The 12,444-nt window shown below is 43.3% G+C and overlaps 1 protein-coding gene across 4 annotated transcripts in view; it reads right to left on the bottom strand.

Moving 5' to 3' along the window:
• The window catches only part of ABCG5 (ATP binding cassette subfamily G member 5), a 33,380-nt gene that overhangs the window by 19,798 nt on the left and 1,138 nt on the right, over nt 1-12,444 (bottom strand). For 3 of the 4 annotated variants that reach the window (XM_078444425.1, XM_078444427.1, XM_060607525.2), the window contains exons 2-4: nt 12,217-12,338; nt 4,827-4,963; nt 4,647-4,745 (exon numbers count right to left, since the gene is read on the bottom strand). In XM_078444425.1, the coding sequence (XP_078300551.1) occupies nt 4,647-4,745; nt 4,827-4,963; nt 12,217-12,338 (358 nt within the window). Of the gene's footprint in view, nt 1-4,646; nt 4,746-4,826; nt 4,964-5,062; nt 5,435-12,216; nt 12,339-12,444 lie in introns of those variants that run through there. The other variant, XM_078444426.1, reaches the window with a different exon arrangement.

Genomic DNA, 12,444 nt, shown 5'->3' with positions numbered 1-12,444 from the left:
CAACTGAGCCACCCAGGCGCCCCTGTTGGACCCCTATTTTCAGATGTTGCATTGAGTCCAGCATAAAGATCCTCCAAAGGTACAGTTACAACATACTTTTTAAAATATGTTTTGGGGGCACCTGGATGGCTCAGTCGGGTAAGCATCTGACTTCGGCTCAGATCATGATCTCACAGCTCATGAGTTTGAGCTCCAGGTTGGGCTCTGTGCTGACAGCTCAGAGCCTGGAGCCTGCTTCCGATTCTGTGTCTCCCTCCCTCTCTGCCCCTCTCCTGCTCGCACTCTCTCAAAAATAAACATTTAAAAAAATATGTCTGGTTTTTGAAATTTTATTATAATAAATGTTTTATATACCAAAAAAAACCTAATTTGGTTTGAACTAAACCTGACTACCCTTATATAACCCAAATAAGTCCTGGAGTCCCACCTGACCCACTTTCAGTGTGGTTTTGCATCATATATAATCCAGTTATCAAAAGTAATTAAAAATAATGCCAATTCTTTACTTGAATATCTTTAAGGACTTTAGAGGACCCAGTTTATTACCTACAGCCACACTTCATGTCCTGTTCCAGTTCTCTCTCCACTTCTCTTAGACTCTGCCACTCCCTGACACTCTCTCCTTACTCCTCCTCCTCAACTTCCCCAAAACTAGAAACATTCTTTAATGACTGTCTAATCAAGAAGGTTGGCCTTTTCCCTCCCATTCCTTCTTTCCTTCCTCAGCTTAACCCATCTCCAGAGACTCAAAAACCTCTACTTCTGGCCCTGCCTTGCTGATTACCCATATCTACATAGGGCCTGGGGAAAGCAGCTAGAAACAGACTGAAAATACCTACATATATGGTAATGAGTTGCATTCCCATACACATCCAAAGAGACTGTGTTACTTTTACCATGAAAAAAGAAACAAAACACTATATTAAAAAATAACAACAGGGGTTCCTGGGTAGGTCAGTAGTGAGTCTGACTTCAGCTCAGGTCATGATCTCACCACTCGTGAATTCGAGCCCTGCATTGCGCTCTGTGCTGACAGCTCAGAGCCTGGAGCCTGCTTCAGATTCTATGTCTCCCTCTCTCTGCCCCTCCCCTGCTCGCATTCTGTATCTCTCTCAAAAAGAAACATTAAAAAAATATGTAACAACAAAGTAGGGGCGCCTGGGTGACTTAGTTAAGCACCCGACTGTTGATTTCGACTCAGGTCATTATCTCACAGTCATAAGATCAAGCCCTGCATCCAACTCAGTGTGGAATGCAGAGCTTTCTTGGAATTCTCTCTCTCCTTCCCTCTGCCCTCCCCGACTCGTGCTTGCTCTCTCTCTCAAAATAAGTAAAAACTTTAAAAAAATAACAACAAGGTAGATTGGAGTAAAAGAGGAGATAATTTGTGGAACAAAGTTCCAGAAGAGCCAGGAGTGGGATCAAAAGCATAGATGTAGATTTGACCACAAGAAGGAATACATCTATATTACATCCAAAGAAAAACGAGGTTAATAATGCATAAATAAACCAGTATGATTTATTTTGGAAAAAAGGGTCTCCTCTTGCCATCAGAGTAGAAGGATCCTGGAATTGAGTTTTGCTTGATATGGCCAGGCTGATGTGCTCACCTGCCAGGGCAGATTCCCGAGTATCCCTGTCATTTGCTCTGCAACAACCAGAATAAAGGAGTAAACTTGCTCTCCTGGCTTGGAAGGGATAGAGAGAGGAGGCATTTATTTAACCTGTTTCAGATGTCTCATACTCTATCCCAAAGCCTCTCTGTTTGGTGAACACTACTGGGAATGGAATTCACAATGTCTTAGAAGGAACCCTTGGGATCACTGGGATCAACAACCTCTATGCTATGTGTTCTCAAAATGGACTCATTCCTCACATTAATACCAGGAGAGATGCATTATTATTTATTCATTATGGAGGAGGAAACAGATGCTCAGAGAGGTACATAACTTGCCCAAGGTCACACCACTAGCAAGTGACAGACTGGGACTGAGAGAACTGTCTGGGTTCTCAAGTGGCCCATGAAGCACAAGGTTTAGCCCACAATCCAGCAGACAGAGACTGCCCATGTCAACCACAGCTTTATGTTCAGGTTCCTTAGAGGAGAGATCTGCTGTGCTCTGCCCTCTATTACCACCATTTCCTTCTTACTACTTTGTCCAGATTTTATGTTCTGTGGACTAGATTTGCTCAGAAAGTACTTTCTCAGGCAGAGGAACTTTCACAGGACTTTTAGGGGCTGCCAGTGCCAAGAGAACAGTTACTGGGGGCAGGGGGGGGACAATTTTGCCATCAATTGATTACAAGGCATCCATGAATTTTCTGAATATTTATGCATATATGTGCATTTTCTGGGGAAGAGATCCATGGCTTTCTTAGATTCATTCTCTCATTGGGATATGTGACATAAGTGGATCACTAACTCAGAAGAATCTGTTTATGATTTCATTTCTCCCACTCAGATACCAATAGGATCTTTTTCTGCCCTTTTTAGAAACAGAAATACTAAAGCAAGCAGAGACAAAGTCCATAGATGGACTCATCTGTTACTCACTGTCAGGGGTAAGTCACGTGAATATGTATGTGCCTCAGTGTGGGCTGAACTCGACCTCCATCTTCTCTCATCACAATGCAGCTCGGGAGATTCCAGGAGCTCAGGAAGGCATGATAGAACTAGACAGCCTAGGGTCACATCCCAGCTCTGCCATTCCCAACTATCTGATCTTAATCTTGTGTGTTAGGAGATAATGCCTCCCTCATAGGGTTGATGCCAGAATGAAATGCAATACTATGTGTGAACAAAGCCTGACTAATGCCAGCCAGCTATGAGAGTTCAGAGTACAGACACACCTTGTTTCACTGTTCTTCACTTTACTGGGCTTCACAGATACTGTATTTTCTACAAAGTAATGATTTGTGGCAACCTTGTGTCAAACAAGTCTACTGGCACCATTTTTTCCAACAGCATTTCCTTATTTCGTGTGTCAATAAAGTATTTTTACTTTTTTTAAGTTTATTTTTAGGTATTTTGAAAAAGGGGGAGCGGGGAGAACGAGCATGTGCAAGCATGGGAAGGGCAGAGAGAGAGGGAGACAGAATCCCAAGCAGGCTCTGCGCTGCCAGATGCAGGGCTTGAACTGACTAACTGTGAGATCACGACCTGAGCCAAAATCAAGAGTCGGATTCTTAACTGACCAAACCACATAGGTGCCCCTAAAACATTCTTAAATTAAGATGTGCGTTGTTTATTTTAAACATAATGCTACTGTACACCTAACAGACTACAGTATAGTATAAATATAACTTTTACATGCACTGGGAAACCAAAAACTTCACCTGACTCCATGGATTTTGGGATTTGCCTTACTGCAGTGGTCTGGAACCAAACCTACAGCATCTCCAAGGAATGCCTGTATAACCTAGTAGAGTAGCAAGAACCTCACCATGCGTTCTGAGTACTCTAAGGTAACCTCCAGGAACAGAGCTAAGTATCACTCTGTGAGGCTGATGGTCCTTTTCGAGGGCCAGGCTCCTTGCTAAGACTCCTCTGGAGTAAAAGCTTATCCTCTAGCACTGTCTAGGACTCTCAAACAGAAGAATGCTCTTTACTCACCCGGGTATTTTATCAAACAAATCTGCTGGCACTTGGGACACAGCTTAGACCTAATTCCACTCTCTAAGCCCTGTCTGAAAGTCCAATGCCAGGGACGAATTGAGGAAGTTCCTGGGGCAGACTCAGCAGTGCTTGATAAAGATGGGGCGCCCTCAGCCGAGATGGAGGATTTCCTTGGAGCCCCAATGGCATTAAAGGAGGCTAACCTTGGAGTCTGGACAGCAGATAGAATTTGTGTGCCCAGGAGGAACTTCGCTGTGGCTTTGCTGAAGCCTCTGAAACAGATGTTGCTGGCCTCCTCTGGTGACCCTCCTCTGAGGGCCTATTTCCCAGGGAACTGCACCTGCTTTGTAGGTGGCACACCTACCCACACACCCTTAGTCCCTGTGGGCTTACCTCTGACTACTTCCAAATTAGATACACTTAAAGAAACAGACTGAAACCCAGAAAGAGTTGACAAGTCAATAGTCCCTTCATTAACTTAATCCAGTTTGGATAAGGCACATTCAAAATGCCTCAAAGAAAGTTGAGAAAAGTCTCAACAGGGCTGCAGAGCAAAGTACTGTGAGGAAAATAACTATTCAAACACTGAGCTCCTAGAACGATGCCATTCCATAGAAATATGATACAAGCCACGTATAGAATTTAAATGTTTTAGTAGTGACATTTTAAAAAGAAACCAGTAAAATTAATTTTAATATAATTTATTTAACCCAATACAGCCAAAATACTACCATTTCAACCTGTAACCAGTATTTCAAAAATTAATAAGATAGTTCATATTATTTTTCAGACTAATTTCCAAAAACCCCTGGGTGTTTCCCACTCATAGCACATCTCAAGTGGGCCTGGCCATGTGTTGAGTGCTCAAGGCCACAGGTGACCAGTGGGTGCCATACTGGGCAGCGCAAGTCCCCACTAAAGAGGTAAAGAGTGAAGGGGAGGAATGGATACGTGGAGGGAAGGGGGGTGCAGAACCATTGTGGGGTGATACCCTAGGGGGCAGGGCTGCAGAAGGCCAGATGCTACCCACCTTCTTCTGGAGGAAACCTGGGGAGCAGCGACGGCCAGCCAGCAGTGCTGCATAGCGCAGAGTCTCCCGCACCGTCAGGTTGCTCAGCAGCGTGTCACTCTGCGAAAGAGGGAGGCATCAGCATGGCAGTGGCCGAGGCCAGGCTGCAGCAGCTGGGGCGGGAACTGGGGATGCGCCCACCTGCTGGACGTAGGAGAAGCAGTCCTGGAACTGGTCCTTGTGCAGCAGCCGGCCGTTCATGAACACCTCCCCAAGGAAGGTCCCCATGCGCCGCAGCCTCCCAGACATGGCATCTAGTAGCGTGGTTTTCCCGGAGCCTGGGAGACAAAAAGACAAGGCCCAAGAAGACTCCCTCCATGAGGTATTGCCAGGCCATCATCCCCAGACCCTCTGTGGGCCCCTGGTCTAGCACTAACTTGCTCTCTCTTTAGCCTCTTGAGTCAAACGCTCATGCCACCAAATGAGTCTTTCCGGCTTGTCCAAAAAAGTCACAGAGAGATGAGGCATTTCTTTCATCCCAGTCAGGACTGGAGGGGCTTTGTCTGCCTATTTGCTTCTAAAGCTATTTTGAGTTGAAAAAGAAAAAAATAGGATCAGAATAAAAAGAAAACCTAGGCTCTTGGAAAACGTTTGGATCTAGGACATCTGAATTTCTTTTTGCACCTGCCTCCCCCAACCAGGGATCAGTTAGTGGTTCCTGAAAATAGGGAACACTGCCTAGAACCTTGCTAATCAAGTGTGGTCGGAATACCAACACCACCACCTGAGCACCTGGTACAAATGCAAACTCTCAGCCCCAGCCCAGGCCTACTGAATCAGATTCTGATTTCAGAGAGAGAGAGAGAGAGAGAGAGAGAGAGAGAGTGTGTAAAATACATACTTTTTAAAAGTTTATTTATTTTTGAGAGAGAGAGAGAGAGACAGAGAGAGAGAGAGAGAGACAGAGAGAGAAAACAAGCAGAGGAGGGGCAGAAAGAGAGGGGAACAAAGGATCTGAAGCCGGCTCTGTGCTGACAGCAGAGAACTCGATGTGGGGCTCAAACTGATGAACCATGAGATCATGATCTGAGCTGGAGTTGGATACTTAACCCACTGAGCCACTCAGGTGCCCCTAAATATATATCTTAGTGTTCATTTATTTTGAAGGGGGGGGGGGGGAGGGCAGAGGGAGAGGGAGAATCCTAAGCAGGCTCTGCACTGTCAGCGCACAGCCCAGCACAGGACTCCATCTCACGAACCATGAGATCATGACCTGAGCCAAAATCAAAAGTCAAATGCTTAACTGACTGAGCCACCCAGGTGCCCCAAGATTCTGTTTTTTAATAAAATTTCTGGGTAATTACCACACATATCAGAGTTTCAGAAGCACCAACCTAGCAAGTCCTTTAGTAAAATCAAGTTGGCCTCAGCCTACACTGAGAACCTCACTAACAGCTTTCCCCTGGTTTCATTTTTCTAGTGTTAGAGGTTAGGTGATACAGTTAGGATAAGACACCAGCTGGCCCCTCGTTTTCATACTGGACATAAACCTACATGAGCCCAGAGAGTCAATGGACACAGGAATTAGCATGGCCAGGCTGCTAAGAAGTTAACAGGCAAGAGGTTCTGAACTGCCTGAAAAGAGAGAATTCTACCAAGGATATGATGATTTGTGCAAAACCGCAGAGAAGATCTTTTGTTCAAATACTGTAAAGCAATTGCTTGTTGCTGTGAGGGGTACAAAGATGAATGAGCCAAACTCCATTAGCGGTGGTGTTCTTATTTAACCCATGGGCTGACCAAGATCAGAGTTAGCTCCAGTATGTTCAGTAGAGGTCAGTGTGGCAAGAGGGGAGGGAGTGTAAAAAAACAAAATGTGACTTCATTCAAGTTGTCTTTCAAAACATGCTCTAAAATTTCCCAGTCATGATCCTAAGCCTCGTATGTGGTTCCTCTAACTAGAAGCTTCCTTGACCTTCTATTTCTGTGATCCAACCTCAACTCTGACAGAAGCTCCAAATATCTTCGGGCCTGGATTCCAGTCCCATCACATCAAAACTGGCCTCCCTGAGGTCATCAAGGTTGCCTCCTTGCTGCTGTATCTGGTGGGTACTTTCCTCCCAAAAGCATTTGATACTGTTGCCTGCCTTGCTCTATAAATCTCTCTCCCTTGGCTTTGATGCCACTTCATCCTCTTTGTTTTATCCTGCTGGTCTGGCTGCTCCCTCCCAGCCTCCTGTGGGTGACACTCAGGGTTCTCTCCGGGGCCTTTGGCTCTTCTCATGTTATACATTCTCAGTAAGCAACAGCAAGCACCAACTTGCCAGCCAGCATGCAGGGGAGCTGCCTTGCAGGTGGATTCTCCAGCTCTGCTCAAGCCCTCAGATGACTGCAGCCCAGCAGGCTTCTGACTATAATCTCATGAGACACTCCAGACAGAACTACCCAACAAAGTCTCTTCCAAATTTCTGACTCATAGAAACCCTGAGAGATAGTAATGATTTTTATTGTTTTAAGCCACTTAGTTCTGGGATACTTTTTACATAGAAATACATAGCAAACCTCTTTTTAAAGATATCTCAACTTTATTACCTATCAACTCATTAGTCATTGACCAGCAGGATGAAAAAGTTTATTCAAAAAAAATAATACAAGAAACTGATATGTATAATCAGTGGAAAATAAAAAGAAGAAGATGCAAAGTTAGACACAAAAATGCTTAATGTCCTAGAATATGACACCAAAAGTATAGTTAACAAAAGAAAAAATAGACAAATTGGACTTCATGAAAATTAAAAAATTCTGTGCATCAAAAGACACTATCCCCACTGTAAAAGGGCAACCCACAGAATAGGAAAAATATCTGCGATCATGTATCTGATGAGGGATTAATATCCAGAATACATAGAGAGCTTTAAAGCTCAGAAACAACAACAGCAACAACCCAATTCAAGATTGGGCAAAGGACTTAAATAGACATTTCTCCAAAGAAGATGTATGAATGGCCAAGCAGCACATGAAAAGATGCTCAACAGCACTAAGCATTAGGGAACTGCAAATTAAAACTGCAATGAGATACCACCTCACACTCTTTAGGATGGCTACTATCAAAAAATTGGAAAACAAGTGTCAGTGAGGATGTAGAGAAATTGGAACCCATGTGCAGTGTTAGTGGGGATATAAAATGGTATAGCCACTGCAGAAACAACAGTAGTTTCTTAAAAAATTAAAAAATAGAATTACAATATGACCCAGAAATTCTACTTCTTGGTAGAAAAAGTAGAAGAACTGGGGTGCCTGGGTGGCTCAGTTGGTTGAGCATCCAACTTTGGCTCAGGTCATGATCTCACGGCCTGTGAGTTCGAGTCCCGTCTCAGGCCCTGTGCTGACAGCTCAGAGCCTGGAGCCTGCTTCGGATTCTGTGTCCCTCTCTCGCTCTGCCCCTCCCCCGCTCATGCTCACTTGCTCTCAAGAATAAAACATTATAAAATAAAATTGTGGATATTAAAAAAAAAAAAAAAAAAAAAAAAAAGAATAAAACATTAAAAATTAAAAAAAAAAAAGAAGTAGAATTCTACTTCTTGGCAGAAGAATTGAAAACAGTTTCAAACAGATATTTGTACACCCATCTTCATTGCATTATTCACAATAGCTAAAATGTGGAAGCAACTCAGGTATCCTTTAATGGATGCATTAATGGATGAACAGAGCAGCAAATATGGTATAGTTATCAATGGAATTTAAAAGGGCTTTAAAAGGGAAGGAGATTCTGATACAGGCTACAACATGGATGAACCCTGAGGACATTATGCTAAGTGAAATAAGCCTGACACAAAAAGACAAATACTGTATGATTCCACTTTTATGAGGCTGGGTAGTCAAAATCATACAGACAAAGTATAATGGTGGGGCTGGAGGCAAGAGGAATGGAGAGTTGTTGCTTAATGAGTGTAGAGTTTGTTTTACAAGATGAAGAGCTTTACAAGAGCTTTGCAAGATGGATGGTGGAGATGGCTGCACAACAATGTGAATGTATCTATTACCACTGAACTGTACACTTAAAAATGGTTAAGATGGGGGCGCCTGGGTGGCGCAGTCGGTTAAGCGTCCGACTTCAGCCAGGTCACGATCTCACGGTCCGTGAGTTCGAGCCCCGCGTCAGGCTCTGAGCCCCGCGTCAGGCGCTGGGCTGATGGCTCGGAGCCTGGAGCCTGTTTCCGATTCTGTGTCTCCCTCTCTCTCTCTGCCCCTCCCCCGTTCATGCTCTGTCTCTCTCTGTCCCAAAAATAAATAAAAAACGTTGGAAAAAAAAAATTTAAAAATGGTTAAGATGGTAAATTTTATGTGTACTTTACCACAATAAAAAAAGAAAACAAAAGGTTAATGCCCTATAGGGCAATAAAACCATGACCTTTGGAGTTATCTTCCCTAAACAGACAGAAATTGTTTATAACTAAATAGTCCTCTACAAGGGAGCAAGCAGCCCAGAGTCTGGGTCCCAACTGATAGCAAATAATGAGTCAAATATATTTACCCTCCCCTGGAATGTTGGGTGACCCTAGGCAGGCTTACATTAGACCACTCTGTTGTGAGACTTTGACCATCTAAGTCTTCTTTTGCTTCACTAATAAAGATTTGACAAACAGCGCTGTGTGAGGTAAGACACCAATGGAATCATATGTCATTTTGTGAAATGCTAACATACCACTGATTCAACACATATTACTAAGCACCTACTATGTGGCTAGTCCTATTCTAGTTGTTGAGAATACAGAAAGAAAACAAAATAAAACCTCACCCCCAGGTGAATTTGCAGTCTACTATGAATTCATAGCCAGTATAATAGGATAGACATTGTTATAAAACTATGATTAGGGGGGCGCCTGGGTGGCTTGGTTGGTTAAGCGTCCGACTTCGGCTCAGGTCATGATCTTACGGTCTGTGAGTTCGAGCCCCGTGTCGGGCTCTGTGCTGACAGCTCAGAGCCTGGAGCCTGTTTCAGATTCTGTGTCTCCCTCTCTCTCTGCTCCTCCCCTGTTCATGCTCTGTCTCTCTCTGTCTCAAAAATAAATAAACGTTAAAAAAAAAAAATTTAAAAAAAAAACAAAAAACAAACTATGATTAGGTATGATCACAAACCAGCCCATGAGCTCCCAGATCAAGGCCTCCCACCCACTGTCCTGCTGAGATGTGCATGAAGCATGACACTGGCCTGTGGGACACCCTTCTGAGAATGTGAAGTCATTCTTTGTTGTGTGCCACACACCATTCTAATCCTACAGAAAGAAGACAAGCAAAAAACTACAGGAATAACTCAGGTTTTCTTATTTTTAAAGAATGTAATAATTAACAAAAGGAAAATTAGAATGACCCTGAATGTCACAGTGCATGCATATAGTTAGAAATATTGAAAAACTGGAAATAGGAACTGACAAGAAATCTCAGCAAAGAGTTAACACTTTTTGTCACTGAATTCCTTCTCATTTAATCTTAATGCTACTATTGCCACCCAGTTGTTTACCTGCTGTAGCAGGGGAATGGCTATGGATTTAACTCCCAGGTCAAATGAGGCTGACTGTGCTTGACTTTTGCAGACTTGTGTTACCCATTGCTATTACAGAGAAGAACGCAAGTAGGTAGTGCCAGGAAATGTCAACAATGCAGTGCAAACAAGAACTCAACCAGGAAAGTCCTCTGAAGCCAGTCTGTCAGAATCTTTTACCCTGAAAGTATATGGGATAACCTAGTGTAGTAGTGGACCCTGTAGTGTCCATGCAGATCCACTTGTCAGGGTCAATGCTGAGGAGTCAACAGCTGTGATCCCCATGGGCCATTGCCCTCAGACACAAGGATCTGCCTCTCTGGAGGCTACACCTGCCCAGAGCAATGACTGGCTGACGTAGGGACACAGAGACAAACAGTGAATTCAGCCTCAAGTGTAGATAACCCAAAATAGAGAAGGAGGATAGAGTGGGAAATGGGCACAAAGATAGCCTCAGTGAAGTGTGTAATATTTAATTCCTTAAAAAAAAGGATGTGATGAAAAAAAAAAAAGGATGTGATGAAAAGATGCTCAACATCACTCATCATCAGGAAACTACAAATCAAAACCACAATGAGATACCACCTCACACCAGTCAGAATGCCTAAAAATAACTCAGGAAACAACAGATATTGGTGAGGATGTGGAGAAAGGGGAACACTTGCAGTGTTGGTGGGAATGCATCTGATGTAGCCACTCTGGAAAACAGTGTGGAGATTCCTCAAGAAACTAAAAATAGAACTACCCTACGACCCAACAATTGCACTACTGGGAATTTATCCAAGGGATAAAAAAAGGCTGATACAAAAGAGGACACATGTACCCCAATGTTTATAGCAGCACTATCAACAATAGCCAAATTATGGAAAGAGCCCAAATGTCCATCAACTGACAAATGGATAAAGAAGATATGGTATATATATACAATGGAATATTACTCCACGATCAAAAAAAATGAAATCTTGCCATTTGCAACAACATGGATGGAATCAGAGTGTATTATGCTAAGCAAAATCAGTCAAAGAAAGACAAATATCATTTCACTCATATGGAATTTAAGAAACAAAACAGATGAACAGAGGAGATGGGAAAGAAAAATAAGAAAAACAGAGAGAGAGAGACAAACCATAAGAGACTCTTAAATACAGAGAACTGAGGGTTGCTGGAGGGGTGATGGGTGGGGGGATGGGCTACATGGCTGATGGGCATTCAGGAGGGCACTTGTTGGGATCAGCACTGGGTGTTATATGTGATGAATCACTAAATTCTACTCCTGAAACCATTATTACACTATATGTTGACTTGGGATTTAAAAAAAAAAAAGGACATGAAGCAAATACGGTATAATGTTAAGATTTGATAAAGCCAGATGTTAATACGTGAACTTTCTCTATTCTCTACTCTTGACTGTATATTTGAAATGCATCATAAAAAACAAAACAAAACAATGGATATGGGGCTAAGTGGGTATCTTTGTGCTTAATTTTTTTCCTGCCCCTGAGCACAGTATAAAAATCAGGGAAATTGTGTTTACTGGGTACTTCTACATGCCAGGCACCATGTTAGGGGCTTTCCATACTTTGAAATATGAACTAACTAATATGCTAGGCAGGACTTTATTTTTTTTAAGTTGATTTATTTTGAGAGAGAGACAGAGAGAGAGAGAGAGACACTATGTGAGTGGGGGAGGGGCAGAGAGAGAAAGAGAGAGAGAGGATCCCAAGCAGGCTCTGTGCCGCCAGCACAGAGCCCAATGCAGGGCTCGAATCCATGAACCTTGAGATCATGACCTGAGCCAAAGTCGGACACTTAACCAACTGAGCCACCCAGGCTCCCCAGGAGTTTATTCTTTTCCAAGGATCTTTCTAAAGGCGTCACATTAGTACCAGATTCCATTCAGTCAGACATGTCATTTGATTTCATTCTAATACCAAACTTGTGGCCCTCTTGCCACAACTTAAACCTGTTTTCCCAATGTGTTCAAAGCAAGCCAAAGCCTTTTCTGAATGCTCACTGAGAACGTAAATTTAAAGTACTTCCCAAGCTTACCTGAGCTCCCTAAGATGCACAAGATCTGCCCACTCTCGATGTACAAGGAGACATCCTTGAGGATCTGCCTGTCCCACTGCTGCCGGCAAGATGTAAAGTCCCACCAGGGTCCAACCTGGTGACTTTAAAGGAAAGGCAGTGTGGGGTTCCTGAAGGTGCCAAACCCTTGTGCCTCAGCACTAATCCCAGTGGTTTCTGGACAGGTTCTTAAATGTGGTTGGGGTTCAG

This window comes from Panthera onca, chromosome A3 (genome assembly GCF_046562875.1).
Source record: "Panthera onca isolate mPanOnc1 chromosome A3, mPanOnc1 haplotype 2, whole genome shotgun sequence".
NCBI lineage: Eukaryota > Metazoa > Chordata > Mammalia > Carnivora > Felidae > Panthera > Panthera onca.
The sequence above is the reverse complement of the archived record's forward strand: the minus strand, read 5'-3'. Positions and strand labels throughout refer to the sequence as shown.